This window comes from Amblyomma mixtum, chromosome 8, assembly GCF_055824585.1.
Source record: "Amblyomma mixtum isolate Tamu chromosome 8, ASM5582458v1, whole genome shotgun sequence".
NCBI lineage: Eukaryota > Metazoa > Arthropoda > Arachnida > Ixodida > Ixodidae > Amblyomma > Amblyomma mixtum.
Window position 1 is genome coordinate 68,219,873 of NC_143019.1, and position 19,555 is coordinate 68,239,427.

Genomic DNA, 19,555 nt, shown 5'->3' on the forward strand with positions numbered 1-19,555 from the left:
AACTCACTTGCAACACGTGCCTCGGCGCATAGGCGCTAATTAATCACCAGCCTGACAAAGAGCGGGTACACTGGTACAGCAAGAAGCCGGTAGAGCAAGAAATGAAGAGAAAGAGCAGAGTTCTGTACAGCTACCTGTTTGAGCCAATAATCTACCGGGACGCTTCCAAAGATAGCACCCGAAAAGAAACTCCTTCCTCATTGAATGAAAAGGGCGGGAATCTGTGTTCACGACTGCATTTAAGAGCTCCCGCCTCACTTCTTCAAAGCATTCCCCATTTTGATGTCTCTTGGCATGTATAGTGCATTTCGCTTCTGCACGATGCAAATATGTGAATATATTTTTCTTGCTGTTTTCTCCTTTAAATTTCCCGTCCCCCCGTCATTGCTCCTGCCGGTCGGCCACTGCGGACCCGCTTCCTAACAGCAGGCACAGATATCCACCACCCAGCAAACGACTCAGCCGAGCCGAGGCCGTCGTCTAGAGAGAGATACAAACCCAAACATATACTCATTTCAGCTTCCAACATAAACTACAACCCACATTTAATCATTGTATATACCCACACTGTTACCAATATTCTATATACTATACCACCTGGGCGTGTCAAATGAACCCGTCGGCCCCTCCTGTCCCCGGCCCCAAAGACGCCCCAGTAGTGGATGACCAGTGCAGAACTAGTGGACCGCTGCAGCAGGAGCCCTGGACTGAGGATACCTCCCGCACTGTTCGGACACGACCATCGATCGACTCTTCCAGATTTCTCGCAAGAGCTTTGGAGAGCTCCCTTAAGCTCCTGTTGTCGTTGGGACTGAAGAAAGAAAAAGCAAAGTGCACGGGCCTGTCCACTGGCTCGAGCTGAACCACAATCTCGGCTACGTGCAGAGAGGAGAGAGTTTAAAGAGATGCGAGAAGATGCTCGTCGCAACAACCGTACCCGCCGAAGCGATGACGACGGCTTTAGCAACAGAGATCCCCTGAGACAAGAAGCCCTCGCCACAGTCGACAAGAGCAACTAGATCCCAAAGAAGAAACGCCAGGTATCCACCAGCAACGAACCCTCAAGCTCCGTTGTATCTCGCAACACAAAGCTCAACGAAGCGCGCTGTAGCCGGCCAATTCGTGGAAATGAATGGAGCGCTCGTGTTGCGTCTGTCTATCCCCGCATCTGACGCCTTGCTGTGTTCTTAGCATGCAGCCTAAGTTGGAACTCCTGTTTATTTTACTGCATGCGCCCAATGCCCAAGGAGTCTGCAGTGGTGAAATCGTGCGTGTGCAGTTTACTCACAATGGTCTGGAGATTGGCCATCGTCTTCAGCAGGTCCCCAGTCGATGACTTCCGGGGCTTAATGGAGGGTACGGATCTCCGCTGCCCAGTGTGATCCCAGCGATTCTTTCCCTGCGAGAGCGAATTCATTACCCAGCGTTGACCGACTATCCCGATGACTGTAGTGCTCACAATCTCTTCAGGTGGCATTAAAGTTTGATGCATTTTAACGCAAGAAAACTGCTCCTTGGCTAGAAGCTATACCCACCGAGCTCGCTAAGACTTCTGTTGAACAGCAAAAGGTTTTCATTCATTCATTCATTCATTCATTCATTGATTCATTCATTCATTCATTCATTCATTCTGGGGCATGTCGCAGGAAGACATCTGCAGTCCGCCACTATATACCGGAGGGCACCGATTCAGGTTCGACCAAATAGATTTTTGGAACGCGGCAAAAGACGCCAAGGCCGAGCTGATATTCTGCTTTACGCCTTCTTTTAAATGTGGCCGCCTGGAATAGAAATCTAACCGGTGAGAGCTGCCGCGGACGGTACGGCCAAACATTCTGCTAGGTCATCATGATTATCAGCATCATAACCATTGTCCGAGTCTAGACAACTCCAGGAGAAGAGCTCTCTCATCGACCATCAATCATTTTTGTTTCGCCCCTCTAAGTTCGTCAGGTCGTCCGTACGATTCTCCCCTTTTTCTATAGGTTATAATTTCTATATCCAGCCTGTCTTCTATATCCATATCCCGTCTGTCTCTCAAAGATGTCAGACCGGCAAGCACGCAGCCTATTGCGCCTCAGCAGCGTACATTACTCGAGCAGTTATTCAGGACGTTGAGCGTACAGTTAACCTCATCGTTTTGAATTCCTGTTCTCATGACATCTTCTTGGGTCGGGACTTGGTCACACCATAACGCGGTTACCGATAGTGCTGTGCTGACCTGGATTTGTTTGCGCTCGGTGATACCTCGGAAACCGTAGCTACTCTGAAAGCCGTCGTCGCCGAAGAAACTACCTTCTTGCATGCTTCTGTTATTGTGCCCATCTTTTGGGTCTTTGTTCGTGACGGCAATAGGCTTTTTATACCATCGCCCATATTCCTTCGCCGTTTCTTGCTTTGCCTTACGCGGTACTCACTTCATCCGTTGGCCACACCAAGTTATCTCAAACCCGTTCTCAATTCCCAGCGCTTTGCGTCGTGACGAATGCCTCGCCACCCATTGATTGAATTCTCAGCCGCCATGACACTGACGATTCCCAGCCCCTTGGCTTGGATGTCCTCTACAGCTGTTGCCGCGCTCGACACTTCGTCTACAAGCGTTGACCTTCGCTTCTTCGGCGGCCCTTTCTTGTAACAAATCAACGCGCTCAACTTCTCGCGTTACTTGATCGATTTCGCCACTCCTCCGATAGTCCCCAACCCGCTTTGAGCCGCACGTCTACTGTCACGATCACAATGACACCGGTTCCCATGTGCTACTGCTCCAGTGCCCACATCATGTGTTCGCCACTGAGCACCACGTTATTGACGAACAGGAATGACACACGCTTCAGAGCAGTGCTATTCAGCCCTCTAACAGCCTGCGGGCCTCACTGATGGTGCTTTTGAAGAATAAAGATGGGTATGTTTGTTTCTTCGTTGGTTCAACATCATAATCAGTCTGACTACGCCCGCTGGCAAAGGCCTCTCCCATGTATCTCAAAATCAACCATGTCCCTTGCCAGCTGCGGCCACCGTATCCACGCAAGCTTATTAATCTCATCTGCCCGCCTAACTTTCTGCAGCCCTCTGCTGCTATCGCCTTCTCTTGGAATCCACTCCGTTACCCTTAAGGACAAGCGGTTATCTTGCCTTCACGTTGCATGCCCTGCCCAAGCCCATTCCTTCGTCGATTACTGCCGCCTAAATAGGATCAGGCGAAAATCCGTGTACCATCTCCACCTTACTGTACTGCCTACTATAGGCTGAACTCTCTTCTTCACCAGGCTTACGCTCTGAGTACCGGAAGGTGCCCATGGTAGCCGCAGATCGTCCTAAAACAGCATGTGGCCCCTGATGTGCAGTGCAAATGTGCAGTTTGCACATTTTCACATATACATTAAGGGCAAAACAGACTTGACGCAGAGCCCTGTTCCCGCTAAGTGTGATCGACCCTTTACATTTAGTATATTCTCTTCTCTAAGGATATGCGCACACGTCGGTCATTGATAAACTTATAGTTGGTAGCGGGAGAAATTTCGCTCCCCCTATTCTTATTGGGCTTATTTATTTTCCGAGAACTGGACGTGCCGTGACTACTTGGTACAGATACTCCTGAACTACCGCCTGGACAACGAAAGCCCTCTAAGAAAAAACAAACAATCGATATCCAAAAGATTTACCGTTTGTGTCTCGGTCCCATGACCAGTGGGGACGGACACCGGCAAGTCCGCATGCGATGCTGACGGTTCTCCGGGCTCCCCTAGAGGAGAGACAGGTTGACTGGACATCTGCTGCATCTGCTCTTCTCCTCCATCCGTGCTGCCTAAGGCTGCGGGCTCTGGAACTGCCGCTTCCGGGGCTTCGCCCTTACACTTGTCGGTGGCGCCCTCTCCACTGGTTCCTTTCAGTGGGGGCGTTGTGGCGGCGCTGGTGGCCGCAATGCCGTCGTGGGCTTCGGTGTCAGCGGGAGACTGCGGGAGTGTGCCAGGCAGCTGCACCTTCTCTTTGTTTTCGTCATTGCTGCCACGTTGTGTTTTTTCCCGATGCTTCTCCCCTTTCTGTCGTTTGCCGCCTCTTTTCGACACCGTCATCTGTTGTAGGAATTGTGGAGATAGCGATATTTTTAACGATGAAGAACAGAAAGAGCAGGATGAGCACATGGCCGAAGGCACTTGGGGTATATTTCGTGTCCATTTTCCCTCAGTCTATGATATCGCAATAAACAAATGGCAACACGAATGCCATCTTGAGGTCGCCATAAATGATATTTATTCCTTTCCTGCCAATCTTTACTATCGAGCCTTTAAAAGACTTACCGACATTAGGCAATAGTCGTGTAATCTGGGCCAGACCAGCCCTTCAAGCTTAAGTGTCTCCTCCAGTTTTTTATTAACTTCCTTTCATTACATCATCATCATCACTATCAGCCGCATTTCATCCACTGAAGACTAATATGGTCCGAAGGGATGACTCCCAATGCTCTCCATCTGCCTTGGGCCTGTTGAGAGCTGCCTGTAGACCAAAAACTCCGTCATCTCATCGTCCCACCTTACTTTATAACTCCTCCTCCAACTTCAAGGTACTTTGATTCGCTGTAGGAGTGCAAATTAGTTTGAAGAGACGTTGCAGAGAAGCTGGGCGAAACAAATAATTTACTCAAAACTTATAGATAAGCCTCTGGAAACTCTAATAGTATAGCAATCCTTCGATATTACGCAGTTTACGATTACAAAGACAAGTATTTGCGATCTTAGAACACGAATTTCTGAAACCAGCTGGACTTACTTTCTGAATTACTTCAATGAGAACGGTGATGGCTCGTTTGCCCGTGTTGGAAAAAAGGTTCGATTATATCGCACAGTACACCTAGGCCGTCCAGCGTTGAGAAGAATCGACGGTGATAGGTGAATATCGAACGCGCCTATCGTTCAGATGTTAAGGCCTTTCTACCCAGACCACCGTGATCGAGATGTGGTAGCCTGTCCAGACCATTCAAATCATGGTACACGACCTCCGTATGGCTCAGGCCTACCTGGACACCGCTCTTATTGGCAAGCAGGTGAACACGGGAAGCTATGGTGTACTGTAGTGCAGAGGCCGGCTTACCCTGCAGAAAGCCCACTATTGCGCTATACCACTGTAATAAATCACAGGGACAAAAGGCGAGTGGTACTGTGGCCAGATACCCAAGCCGCCGAGGTAATCAGCCCAATAATGCAAATGGATGGATTGACACTAATCTTTTGTAGGAACGGCATCTGCCGATACGTTTCCAATATTGGCCGGAATACCTGTGCTGAGTTCCAGTCTTATTTGAATCTACCTGATCCGCCGTTGTAGGTGACGGCCACCCCACCGAGGCCGCTTCCCTCAGTGGCTGCGGTGATTCTACAGCCGTGTTCCGCACGGCCAGTGGCTCCGCGGATTCCTCCCGGACTTTGCTGATGGCTGCCTCCGTGTGGACTCCGTTCCGCAGTTCGCTGGCTGCGGCAGTGGCACTGCTGTCCGGAGGCTTCGCGTCGCTGACGCCGGGGGACATGGCGGTACCTGAAGACCCGGGGGCCGGTGGGGAGCCAGCTGGAGGGGCGTCCAGGTTGGATCCGTGCTGATGGCGCTTTCCTCCATGGGCGTGCTTGCCGCTCGGTTTTGGCATGCTGACCTGAGCACACGCGTTTTATATCAAAAGGAAATCTCGCCTGAAGGATTTGAAGAGGAAGCGTCTTGGGCTGTTCATGCCCAACAATTCTCGAAGAAAGCATTTTTGAGCGGGAAACGGCCTATGAACGCATTTTTTTCATATAATGTAATATTTCGCTATAAAAATCAATATATCCTGGGATTACCCGACGGCAGCCTTTTGTTTTTTTTTTTCTGCTAACGTTTTTGCTACCGTGGAAAGCGTTGCCTATTGGATTTCTTTGGCAGTCTTAACTTTTCGATGCGGCTGATGGAAGCACAATAAAAGAAAAATCTTGACACATATACCAGAAAAATGTATCATTGCCTTCAATATTTTTATAAAAAAGTCTTACAATTTTTCAATTTTCAAACTTTTTGTCTCAAAATGTTGGACATGTTTGGTACGGTAATGGGCGTAAGATCGGACTAGTCCGTATTTAAAGGCGCCGGTGAAAATGAGACAGCGGCCGCAGAGGGACAAAACATGTGCGGCATAGCAAATTTCAACCCTGGAACCGTTCGCACTGCCAACTTTGGAAATGCCCGAGTCTAAAGGTTTTAATGCCATGACATTAGAGGCGTCGTTCACGAGAAAAGCCGTTACGAACAAAAAGGTGGCCCATCTGTCACGATGGGCTGCACGAGAAAAGCCGTTACGAACAAAAAGGTGGCCCATCTGTCACGATGGGCTGATGGGAACCTGCCAACCAATAAATTCAATCCAATTGCCACTATCCCACTGTGGCACTGCGCGTAACCTAGCTGATTGAGAGATAGACAGCCTCCCTAAGAACTATGTGCGCAAATATTAGCCTTACGGGATGTGCTCGGGATGTGCACGGGATGTGCAACGTCCGAGTCACAAACCCCACTGGTGCCTGCGTACAAAGCAGCCACCTGCCGCGGCAGTGGCCAGTAGAGGTATGACGACTCCATGCGGTCTATGAATCTACGAAAGAGAAGGAGTACTTGCCTGGGAGATATCTCTTCTGCTATCACATATTACTCTTTAAGGGTTGGTTAGGCTTCGTCCTCTTCTTATTCTTCTGGGTCTTCAGATAGGGCTGTCCCAACAAGCACGTGTGTACCTCCATATGTCTAAGGACTTGCGGCGACAAATATGATGGTGTGGGGATGCTGTCCGTCCCTAAGCGACTCAGGCTATGAGGGACGAAGTAGTGGAGGGCTCCGGAAAATTCCGACCAGCTGGGGTTCTTTACCGTGCACTGAAATCGCAAAGAACACCGGCCTCTAATATCTCGCCTCCATTGCAATGCAACCGCGCGGCCGGCATCGAACCCGCGTCTATCGGGTCAGCAGTCGAGCACCATAACCATTAATCCACTGCGGCGGCAGCTGGCACACTACCCCGAGGCGATAGGCCTACCGTCCCGCGAGTGCCCTATTGCGCACAACCGTTAATATCAAAACATCTAACGCGATATCAGTGCCTGACTGCCGGCTCGCTCACCCAAGGTATCTTGAAGAAGCGGCAGTCGGCCCTTCTCGTCCGTGGACTTGAGTGAAGATGCTGCTGCGGAGAACAGTGGAGAAACGTCGAGTCGAGTCGGCAGCTGTGTACTTCTTCGCCAAGCTCGTGGAACGTGTGCGCGAGCCACGCGTGCCGCCTTCACCGTTTTCATTTCGGCTACTTTGCGCCCTCACGCGGGAAAAAAAACATGCCTGTTTAAATGTGTTCCGACAGCTTAGCTTTAAGAGTCTCGCCGAATGAGGCAAAAGTAATGAGGAGAAAATTTTCTAATCGCTTTTCGGGAGTACCATGCAATGGAGAGGGCTCCAAGTCGGTGATGAACACTTCGTGCGCGACCCGCTTAGGCATGAAGTGAAGACGCGGGCAGAGTGGGTGAGGGAACAAACGGAACAAATGAGGATTAATGACGTCCTAGTGGAAGTCAAGAGGAAGAAGTGGGCTTGGGCAGGGCATGCAATGCGAAGGCAAGATAACTGCTGGTCCTTAACGGTGATAGAGTGGATTCCAAGAGGAGGCAAGCGTAGCAGGGGGGCAGAACGTTAGTTGGGCGGATGAGATTCAGAAGTTTATGGGGATACGATTGCCGCAGCTGGCAAAGTACAGAGTTAATTTGAGAGACATGGGAGAGGCCTTTGACCTGCAGTAGACGTAGTCAGGCTGATGAAGATGATGATGAACAAGAAATGGACTATACTGCGGTTCTCATGTTGTGCGCATTTTCAGACCTGGTTGTGCTTGGCCGACCTGATTGATTGATATTTATTTCACACAAACAGACAGCCGCACAGACAGCAGCGCATCCTTTTCAGATATTGCATGCCGCAATTGATTCAAGGAAACTGATAGTATATAGGCTGGTTTCACTGGCGGTTGATTTCTCTTCGCTTGCTTGTGAAAAAACCAAAATGCACTCTGGGCTTGAAAACTTTACTACACATATCAGTGGTATGCGTATACAATGGAAAGACGGAAGATGGTGTAGCCACATCTTCCTTTCCTCCTGCACAAATCCTTCATCCAAAAGAGGCAGGAGTGCAATGCCCTTCTATTGGAGATTTTCTCGAAATCGATGGCACGCTGCGGCGGCGCTGTGAACCACTATGAAAAGAATCAACGTGCGCTGAACAGTCATTTTCTTTTCCGAGTGGTCGACCAGCACATTGTTGCTTGTTAGTTGTAGCTAGCAGGCAGCAATCCACACAGATTGTTGTTGTTGCCTTGGTGGCATGGCACTACCCACGACGGGGGATTGGCCAGGGTTCAGTGAGGAGAGCCCACCCCCTTTTCTCAACTTATGCCTCAAGGCAGACTTCACGAATAAAAAAAAAAGAAGGCAAATTAGTGTCAAGCTAATAGAATACCTTTTGGTGTCAAGCTCCACGACTCTGAAGTCCGTTCCAAACTGAACTAAAGAGCCTGTAGAGCCGGTAAGCGTAGCAGTGTTTTTGTGACGCCAGTAATCCAGAGCCACCACTGGAAAAGGTTTCCGCGCTATAGCAGAACGCCTGCAGAGCAAGTGCTTGCTGAGCACACACTGCGGGTACATTTCAAGCTCCACGAGTTCTGTGCATCGCGCTTTCTCATTCACTGCGGAACTTATTACGGCGCGCGTGTATGGTAATGTCATGCTTTTCCAAAGAACAGTGGAGGAGGGTTTCGTTAGAATTCCATTGACCCTCTACACTTTCATTGCCCCATGCCCTTGCTGGACAGACGGCAGGATGGCAAGAATCGTTTAGAATAGAATACACTGATATGGTTTTTTTACAACATCTATGCATACGTCACCTCATTAGGCCTTTTGTTTACGTCGCCCAAGACGATGTGTTGCTCGCTAGCGCATGTGTTGCTAGAAAGCAGCAATCCGTATACAAATACCTGCACGTTCTGGGTAAAACGGGGCGTGTTGAGAGAACGCAGCAGTTTTAATGTACCACAGCTCTGAAGTCCTTTCGGAGTTGCGAACACCGGCGCAGGTATAGGGAATCTCATGCGCATGTAGGGCTCCGTCAAGGCAGGTCGTAACAAATGCAAGGCCGTAACTCAAAATCGCCGAACTCGGTTCGCTGTACCGAGAGTTCATAGGTGCAGAGGATATACACGGCTGTCGCGCATCTGATGAGTCTTCGCACCAACGCTAGAAGGCACACCAAAGCCACTCAGGTTACAGGCACAAGTATTTTTGATAAACACGTACGGAAAACTAGCCGCATTCACGAGCTTAAGTGGGTACAGGACGAACTGTTTTAACTGTGATGCAACAGCGCACGAATTAAGGATACCGTGCTGCGTATTCCAGTTAATAAACCTACAACCATCACAGTCATCATAACCGCAATCATCGAAGTTCATCACTCATACAGCGCAGACAATAGAAACCATGCAGCCGACGACTTAGGCTCTTCGCAGCCTTAGCTTGAGGACTGGGATGCAAGCCAACCAGGAGCTGACAGTTATTCAAACATTCTCGCCTTCCGAGTTTAAATCAAGTCTAGTCTCAACTAATACATTCCACATGGTGAAGCAAGAAGCTATATTGAGTTTCAGGGCAGCATATGTTAAGGAATAAAGCATGGCTTCACAGCGGGGAGAAAATAAACAAGAGGAAAAAGGAGAACTACACTGCACTCACTGTTACCTGTCCAGAAAAAACAATCCCTGAAGTTGTCGAGAAGTTCGCCACAAGATGCCGGTGATGTCCCGGAGAGACGTTAACATCGATGGCGTAATGCATTTCCAAAAGTGAAGGACAGGAATACAGCTAACAAGCAAGCGGCTCTACTGGGAAAAATTTGATGTCCAAATAAAACACAACGCTTTCACCCCTGAGGCATTTGACGGACCCGCAGTTACGTCGCAGGTTGCAGTAAAATCACTTTGCTCACTTGAAAAACGAACATTTTTTCTCCGGGTTCATCTTGCTTCCGAGAGGACAATTGTACGCTTTGGCGAAGAGCTCGGAATTCCTCACGACCTTGTTGCAGTCTGCTGCGCTGGGGTTCTGGTCGCCACCGCTCGCACAGGTCAGGAAGCACAAGGTCATGAAGAAGACGTGCTCTTCGGGGAGCCTTTCGCCCAGCGCCGAATGGCCGCCTTCCAAATGAAGCTTCGACTCCTTCAGTGCGGAGTAAGTGACCTCCAGGGCGGGCACTTCGGGGAACACGCTCGCATTTTCCTCGCCGTGATGACATTCTTCTCGAGCGAGGAATGCTGCCAGCGTGGAGTTGGACAGGATGGTGCCGTCTACCATGGTCCCGTTGGCCGCCCACCTGATCCCTTCCCTATCCAGCGCCTTCACTAGCTGCATGGCCATTATGAAAAGGAGGCCACCGTAGAGCATGGCATTAGTCCCTCTGCTATAGTACGCAGGAGCGTTGGCCACTGCCATTGCAAGCTTCGCTGCGTTGGAGATGTAGTCATAGGTGGCGTAGTCAACGTATTGGTTGCCTAGGAGAAGCAGGGCATCGTCGTATTCTTCAGTCCTCTGTATTGCCCTTGCCGCCAAGCGCGTATTGACCCAATAATGTGCATACGACGGCTCTCTCTCGAAAAATTCAACGTATAGTTTTTCGAGCACATCGCCTTTGAGAAGCGCAGCTGGCGGCCAAAGGGCATTTTTCACGGACAAAAGCTTTTCTGTTGACAGCGCCTTACTGTGGTAGTCCATCCAGTGCGCATCGTTGATCCTGTTCACGGCAGCCGAGACGAGGCTATTGAAGCCAGTGGTGATGGTCTGGTGATCTCTTTCCGAAAATCGCGAGTAGAAGGCGAGACCAAGGACGAGGACCTTGAACGAGGCTTCCACGTGGTGTGCGCAGTACACCGGAAGCAGCAGTTCAGCTTTCTCCTGGCTGCCGAAGTAGCGAACCAAAAGGGAATAGTCGGCCATTGCACTGAAGTACTGCACGATAAGCCATTCTATGTGCTTCTTCAGTTGAACCGTGCTGTACTCGGCCATAATTTTGGCGACTGTTTGAAGGAACGATAAGTCGGTGATAATAATCTTATCGCGAACATCCAGGCCCGGCTGGAGCGAAAGACCAGCTTGGAAGCTCTGGGTCCACTCGGCCGCGGATACATTTGGCACGTGGGAGCTGATCTCTCCGAAGGAGAAGAGGGCTGGTGTCTTCCTGGTGGATGTGGACACATTGTACAGGGTGTCGATTATGTCTCCTTCCATTTTGCGGATCTCGTCGACGGTTTCTTGGTTCACTGGCGGCCGAGTAGCGCGGTCGGGGTAGAAGGACGAGAGGAACTGCTCCCAGTACTTGGTGTACAGCTGTCTGACTCTGTGGTGGTGCTTCTTGAGAAAGGGCAGGTAGAGGCCAGGACTGACAAAGACGCGGCGCTTTCCGGATGATGAGGAGCGCAACACGTTCACCGTGATCCAGAAAGACCACTGCCACTGGAAACTGAGGCCTACGAGAATCTCCAGCGGCGTTAGCGTCCCTGTGGGCGTCTCTGGCCAGCGAATATTGTAATTCCTGAGGACGCCGCGGACCCACGAAATCTGCGAAGCGTTCTTAGGGAAACTGCTCACGCACATCTCGTACATGGCCAGCGGTTTCTTGCCGGCGGGGAGCGTGAGAGACCCTTTCGACAAGGTGTCCTTGAAGAGGTCGTACCAGCTGAAGCGCAGGTCATCCATGGCTGTCATAGCTAGGTCGCGGTGGTTCTTTGAGGGCTCCCACGCTGAGCAGACGAAGGCCGCATAGTTTTCGCAAGGATCTAGCTGCGTGTTGAGGTTGCTGGTGAGAAGCGCAGCGTGCCGGTCGCAGTCCTCGGTGCGGCAGTAATGGCGGTTGGTGGCCTTCTGCTTTGAGATGACGAGCAGAAAGACGACGAGGCAGCAGAAGAGCAGGCCGGTCCCAGCGCCCACCGACGTCATCGTTATGTCCGTCCTGGTCAGGATTCGATTCTGTTTGTCGAAGGCTGGCTCCTGTGGGGACTGCATCTGCAACGTGAAAATACCTGGGTTCATTACGTGGCCGAAACTCAACTGTCCAAATCTATTTCCTTAGAAATACAGCATCATATGACATGTTTGTTACAGAGACGCGTAGAAGCAGAGCTTGTTTAATAATAACCTTTTCTTTATGTAATTAGTGGCAAAAGTTGACGTTAATAAGCACGTTGAGTACGTCGAGAAATTCTGTTATAGCTGTGGTAAATAGTATTTTTCTATTTCTCTGCCCCTTTCACCTCTTCCTTAATCCAGTGTCTCATGACATAGTCCACGTGCCAACACCCATAAGAATGCCCCCATGACGACGCGCGCACTCTTGCTTGGCTTGGTTTGGTTTGGTTTATGGGGTTAACGTCCCAAAGCGACTAAGGCTATGAGAGACGCCGTAGTGGAGGGCTCCGGAAATTTCGACCACCTGGGGTTCTTTAACGTGCACTGACATCGCGCACTCTTGCTTTAACACAGCGAAGGCAGCCGTACTTTGAGCCACGCTATCAAGTGCTCCCATTGACGAGTTCCCCGCGTTACGCGCCATGGCGTAATCGTCAGTTTTGTCTACTTACTCTGAACGCGCGCTAATTTAGTTCAACAAGACGCATATTTGTTTTCAGGCGCTAGTTTGTGGTGTACGGCCAGCGTCCGAGAGGCGTTTCGAAGCGTTCAGCGCCGTTTAGGGCCTTGTGTTCCGGCCGATGACGACAAACGCTGAACGAGGCGCGATGCACGCAGGCTGCGTGCACAGGGTGGTCACGTGATCACAGGGAAGCGTGCGCCCCAGACAACAGAGAGTAGACAGTTTTAGCCGAGCGTGTTTACGGCCAGACGCCATTGCGCATGCGCACGTCGCTGGGCCGGTGTGGAGCGAAGATTATGCCCGCTTAGAAGGCCTCCCCAGAGGAGCGATAGGCAGAGCGCGAGCGTGCGTAAGAGCGCGCATTCGTGTATGGGTATTCAAGATGGCAGCCTCTTTTGTACATTTAAAACGCAACACTTACTAAATAATTAACTAAATACACAGAATATACCTTTACTAAACAGTTTCCTTCCATTATTAGCCGGCTTAATTGATATTCTTTTCACTCGTACTAAAATTGTGACCTATAGGTGGAGCAGCAGAGCAGGAGATTCTACTCCGCTCTGCATGGGGGAAAAAAACTTTTTTCCTCCTTGCCGCTCTGCAAGACGGACGATCTGCCCGCCTAAAACTCTTTTCTCTCGCGCCTATCTGCTCGTGTATACGCTCGCCCGCTCCGCCCCGCCGGCTGTAAAAACGCACAGCCAAAACTATCTAATGGCAGAAAAGGTAGCGCAAGGCGTCTGTGCATGACCACGCACTTCATCGTAGCTTTCCCCTCATATGTGCAGGATGCAGGAATGGGTCGAGCCTCCTCAAGCGTCGTTATCGGCTCCGCTTCTTACTGCGTTTACTATTTAAAATATTAGGACCTCCATGCCTCCGTAACGTTTTTGCAGTGTTAGTTTTGTTCGCTCATATGAACTCATCCAGAGACGGCTCTGCTGTTAGTCTCACCTCACGCGCCTAATGCTCAAGAAACACGGAGGAACGGCAGAAGGGTCCGTCTGCAGTGCACTCACTATGCTCTCGAGGTTGGTCATCGTCTTCAACAGATCCGCTGTCGATGGCTTCCGGGGCATGGTCGCTACCGATTTCCGCCTTGCGATGCGATCCAAGCGATTTCTCTTGGCCTGGGATAGCGGATATATTTGCCAAAGTTAGGCAATCCTATAGTAACTATATGCTCGACAATGTTTTAAAGGGACATTAGAGATTCATGCATTTTTATTCGTCAGAAGTAAGCCTCGGCTCTGAGATGTGGAAGCCGTCTGGAGTTCGCCAGTGTCTACCGGCGGGCACGGCGTTATGTCTACGCTCTAGGGTTCTTAAACGCGACCCGAGATATCATAACCCGGACGGGACGCTGGAATATGCCTGCTTTCGAAAGTTCAGCAGCTCCTGAAAAAATTCCAAACCGTGAGAGCCGGCGCGGTAGCCATGGCAGGACATTCCTCTACCTCATTATCATCATCATCATAACCTGGCCATCGCCGGAGCTGAGTGCACTGAAGGCTGATGGCGACTGTCATTATTAACCTCGAATCACCATTGTTTTTTTTTGTTTTTTTAAGTTCTGGAGCCTGTGAATTGATATATCTTTTCGCACCCTTCAAACACGTTTCAGAGCGAAAGCTCTATTAGGACTTGTATCCGAAGGTCGATCTTAATGCGTGTTTGACCTTGAAGCCGCGGAGCGCAGGCAAACACGTGACTCGCCAAGCAGAGGCGCATCGGCGCGCACTCACCAGCTCCCCCGCTGTGATACCACGTGATTAGGATAGGGCAGGCTGTGAGGGGCGCAGCTGCGTGCGCTAACCGGCTCCGCCGTTGTAATACCACGTGACTAGGAGAGGGCAGGCTGTGAGGGGCGCAGCTGCGTGCGCTAACCGGCTCCGCCGTTGTAATACCACGTGACTAGGAGAGGGCAGGCTGTGAGGGGCGCAGCTGCGTGCGCTAGCGGGCTCCGCCGTTGTAATACCACGTGACTAGGAAAGAGGGTAACAGTTGCCACGTCGGCGGTTACTCCTTCAGTTCTGGCCACGAATGAGGCGTGCGCAGGACCGTGTGTGTCAACTCTGGCGTCGCCGTCTAGCCGCGTCCGATCATCCAGCCAATATAGCTCGCCGAGAAAGTGTACTGCAGGGGACGCGAGCTAAACGAGCTGCTGCAACCGAGGAGTAACGAGATGCTAGACTTGCGAAGCAACGGAACATAGCTTTCGCTCTGTATGACTAGGTTTAGAAGAGTTCAACCTCACCAAGTTTTCTTTAAGCTGTGCATTTGTCCCTTTAATTCAACTCGGGTTGTCAGCACCGTCAATAAGTACAGACAGGGCCAGAAGCCGCGACTTCGGGGCAACGGAGAACGAAAAGTGCTCATTTTCTGTAGCCGACTAATATATCTCCGTAGGAACATCATTCCATTTGGCACAGAAATGGTAGCCAAGCATTTGCAAGCATGAAAAGCGGAAAAGCTACAATGTTTGCTGAAACATCAACTCGTGTTTGCTTTCTGACTTTCCGTCGCTTCCTGTGCACTGCCCTCGGTCTTATTTCCAGCCATTATTCCTAGTATTAAGATTTCAGCGCCATTTTGTTGATGATTTCATGCCACAAATATCGGTTGTGTACTTTCTTTTCAAGGAATAAGGTAAGCTGCTGCTTGTGACATGGATAAACTGCGTGTTGGTACTGGCGGTAAAATTCCCTCAAGCTCATCACTCACTTGCTGAATTGTCTTCCACGACCTGGCTGTACTTAGCGCAGATAAATGTTAGACTGGCAGAGTAAGTAAACGGACCACGAAAGGCTTGGAACCGGGCAGAGTCATGCCCAAAATTCTTGGCGAAAAGTTTTGAATACTGGAATATTGTAATGGTGTGGGAATATTGAAGGTAATGCTCCATTATGCCGATGTGTAGCAAAATCATTTGTTTCCACAACTTGCATCGTGCAGTTAAGACTACCATAGAAAACCAATGAGAAACACTTCTGACAACAGCAAGAACGTTAATAGCAAACAAATGCAAGCCTGTAGAAGGGGGATCTGCGTATGTATTGATTGTTGTAGCGAAATCTTACTACATATGAGAAAAATTGCGTTCATGAATCGGTTCCCGTTAAAGAGCGCCTTTGTCTAGAATTGTTGCATATGCGTAACGGTTCTCTCCATCGAAAGATGCTAGGCAAGGTAGAATGCGCTTTTGGTTCTCCTCATTTTCTGCCTGCAGTGTTAAACTGCACACCTGTAAAACATCGGGGCACTAGCTCTCATGGTCTATTTACTTTTCGTGCCGACAGTGCTCCTGATGGACCTTCGGCGCCAGTCCACAGAGAAAGCTGATAACGCGCGTTCCAGCAAAAGGATTTACCGCGTCCGTATCGAGCCCTCCGGCAGCGGTCGCGGTCACCGGAAACTCCACATGCGAAGCTGGGGGGTCTCCGGGTGCCTCCACCGGAGGAACAGGTTCTCTGGGCGCCTGCTGCACCTGCTCTTGTCCTCCGTCGGTGGCACCTGCGGCGGTGGTCTCCGGAATGGCGACTTCAGGCGCTTCGTCCAGCTGCTTGTCGGTGGAGCCCCCTCCACTGCTCACTTTCAGGGCGCTAGACGGGGCGGTGCCGACGGCCAAAAGGCCGCCGTGGGCTTCGGTGCCAGCGGTGGACTGCGGAAGTGTGGCAGGCAGCTCCATCCTCGCGGTGTCATCCGCCTTGGTGGCGCGTCGCATCTTTTCACGACGCTTCTGGCCTTTGCGCCGTTTGCCGCGTCTTTTGGACGACGTCCCCTGTTGTGATGTTATTACAGAGCAGACTTAAAAGGAAACGAGGATATTTCAGAAGGACAAGGGTTAAGAGCTAACAGAGAAGATGACTCGATATATTAATAGCGGAAAGAGAGCTTCTCTAAAGAATTTAATGGAAGTCTTGTCAAAGGCCAGTTTTTTTTTTTTCAGGTCTTACAGCCAGGGTACGCCGAGCACCAAGCCGGGGGAAAGCTGATACTTACTCCAAAGCCTGTATGCACCCGGTGACACTAGGGATCCTCTGTTGCCAGTTTCCTCCATTTCGGCATAACTCACACATTCCTCTAATGATGGAAATTCAGCTTACTGCGCCTGATCATAGTTCTTACATGCACCCCCAAGGAATGAGGTGCCGCCAGTCTCTTGGCCAATACACACTCCCTGTACCCACCATAGATCCCACACTCCCACCTCCCATAGCGGCTCACTCAAAACTTCACGTCCACTGCGCTCCCCTTCTTCAAGTTTTATGTCGAACGCAACCAGGGTCACTGGGTCCATCATACGCAGTAAATCCTCTGAATTATAATCTTCTAAACACCCCTTTCATAGATGTTACTAACACCCCAAAAGGTTGAGCTGCAGTAGTCATAGGTTTAGTTTTACTGTTGACCACGGAATGAGGCTTCTCGGCTCCTAGCAAAATCGAAGAATGCGCGCCAGCTAGTTCTGCCTCACCAAGGTGCACTACGACCGCATATGATCACAGAAGACATTCTCAAGAGCGCTTACTGCATGGCCGTAAGACGCAAGCGAGAAGGGTTGGTTACTTTTTCGTTCGTTAGCACGCGGACGCGAGGTTGGTAACTGCACACTGCGAAGCCCATGCCATTTAACGCGAAGAATATCCCCTATAGTGCACTATCACTGCAACAAAGTTCGATTAAAGGCAGCACGTACGGATACAGCTGTTGTTGAATCTGCCTGATCGGCGGCTGTAGGTGCCGACGCCCCAAGCGTGACCAGTTCGCCGATTCTCTGCGGCTGCTGCTCTCCACCAGTTACGGTTTCCACAGCTGCGGGTTCATCCTGAGCTTGGTTGGTGGCCGCCTCTGCGTAGATTTCGTGCCGGACACCGGTGGCCACGCTGGGCTTTGAAGATCCGGGGCCCGGTGGGGACAGCGTGAGAGGGGCTTCCGCGTTAGATCCATGTTGCTGGAGTGGATGCTGCTTTTCGCCATGACCGTCCTTGCCGCTTTCTTTGAGCATGGCGACCTGGGCACAAGCGTTTGGCATCAGGAGCAAGTTCTGCCAGGACACGTTCTAGGTAAACTGACTGGTATGGCAAATTGCACAGTTCGTGCATTGCAGTTAAATTATGCGCAAATAACGAAACCAACAGCAACAAGGGGGCGAAACAGTAGCAAAATAAAACGCTTCAATCCTGAAGCTATACACACTGCCTTGCTTGCTAAAGTCCAGGCGGACAGGTTTAGCACTAGACCATGCTCAAGTGGTCAGGCTCTTCCTGCAAACGTCCTTGCACCTCCCAATGGGCGAAGACTAAGATTAATTCGAGGGTCTGGCGATGTTGACCGGGCCTCACTAAACACTGTGCAGGATTAAGGCAGTCCGCTAGAACGGACAGTGTCTCAAAGGACCATTATATCGTTGGCGCACCTAGGCGTAGCCAGCGGCATGCAAATTAAGCGAGCGCATTACCTGGAATCGTTAGGCCTAACGTACCGTATGCGCCGTAAAGCAGATCAGTTTTTTTCTAGACATCGAACAAATACGCGCCTGACTACAGCCAGCGGGTTCATTTCAGGTCTTGCGAAGAAGAGGGAGAGCGTGCTTCTCGTCCCCACCTTTCAGAAGGAAGATGCTGCTGAAGAGAACCGAGGACCGACGTCGTGGCCAGTCGGCAGCTGCGTTCTTCTTCGCCAAGCTCGTGGAGCGTGCGCGCGAAGCGGATCTCCGCTTCTGCCTTTTCGTTCTGGCTACCGTACGCCATCACGCGTTTGGAGGAGGAAATAGTGGCAGGGTTTTAACGTATCTAAATTGAGTAGCCTTACTCGGTAGCCTGAATGTGTTCAGCCTGACTGGCTATCGATTTTGCTTTGCTGGCTCATCAGCACGCCTGGCGGTGATGTTAAGCTCTGATCGAGGTTTAGCTGATCTGGTATATGTTCGCGCCACAGATGGGAGCTAGAGGCTTACTCCAAACTACAAATCTACTGCGCAGAAGGACAACAACAAAAGTTGGGTCTGTCTGTGTGCATTGCCGTTGTTCTTTCGATTGTCACTTATTTGCTTGGCCGAAGCAACTTGAGTGTGCGCTATGCTGCGCGAAATTTCTTTCCACAAACGCAGCGACTCCCCATTCTGAATATTTTTTTACCTCCCCGCTCATTCAATGCGAACTTGAAATATTACATGCATTGTATAAGAATTTGCAAATAAATCCATTGTCCCGTATTCGAACTCCTAGTTAACAGGTCCACTGTCGTTCCGCCGTCCAACCTGTGAGCTTTCACCATATTCCTACTTTTTTTTTCCCTCTAAACTCTTCTGTTTTCTACAAATCACCGCCTGTGTCTTAACCACTCCCCCGTATGTATATGCCATCTTTATTCGAGGCCAACTAACCAGTTTAACAAGAGGCGTGATCGGCACCGGCGATAGCATAGTGTCCTCATGCACTGGCTGCGCGGCTGCTATGTTCGCGCCACCGTGGGTTCAAAGCCCAATCGCGGCAATATTTATTTTATTTCTGCTTGGGCTGTTGCTACGCCCGTTTTACCAACGTCATCTTCAAGGTCAAGCTTCACACAAATCCGGAGGGCCGGTGAGACACCGCGAAGTAGTGCTTTCTCTCTAAAAACTTTGCTTAAGGCCAGCACTAAAGCCCAGTGAAGAAGAGCGCTTGGAGGAGCTTGCCGGTCGTTTAAAAGTGCCGTTCAAAGAAACCATGTCTGTTTAAATCTATCAAGAAGCTAGGTGTATGATTCTTACGTAACATTGCCACACTGATCAAGCACGAGTTTAGGAGGCGAAAGCCTTTTTCGGCTCATGAGTGGCGTGGAGTCAAGTTGTAGACAGAGGCTGTCTGGAAGTGTC

The 19,555-nt window shown here is 50.4% G+C and overlaps 2 protein-coding genes and 1 pseudogene across 3 annotated transcripts in view; 1 reads left to right on the forward strand and 2 right to left on the reverse strand.

The window, feature by feature from the left end:
- Positions 1-19,555, forward strand: part of LOC149332849 (endothelin-converting enzyme 2-like) — a 77,186-nt pseudogene that overhangs the window by 40,823 nt on the left and 16,808 nt on the right. The gene's annotated exons all lie outside the window — the stretch shown is intronic.
- Positions 1,188-5,635, reverse strand: LOC149332851 (uncharacterized). The gene is made up of 3 exons (XM_089555770.1): positions 5,339-5,635; positions 3,663-4,187; positions 1,188-1,399 (listed from the first exon to the last, which is right to left on the reverse strand). The coding sequence occupies exons 1-3, from the start codon at positions 5,633-5,635 to the stop codon at positions 1,223-1,225; spliced, it is 999 nt and encodes a 332-aa protein (XP_089411896.1). The 3' UTR covers positions 1,188-1,222.
- Positions 9,458-18,517, reverse strand: LOC149332852 (membrane metallo-endopeptidase-like 1). Its single transcript, XM_089558429.1, has 5 exons — positions 18,304-18,517; positions 17,396-17,710; positions 16,067-16,477; positions 13,716-13,826; positions 9,458-12,107 (listed from the first exon to the last, which is right to left on the reverse strand). The coding sequence occupies exons 2-5, from the start codon at positions 17,702-17,704 to the stop codon at positions 10,035-10,037; spliced, it is 2,904 nt and encodes a 967-aa protein (XP_089414555.1). The 5' UTR covers positions 17,705-17,710; positions 18,304-18,517; the 3' UTR covers positions 9,458-10,034.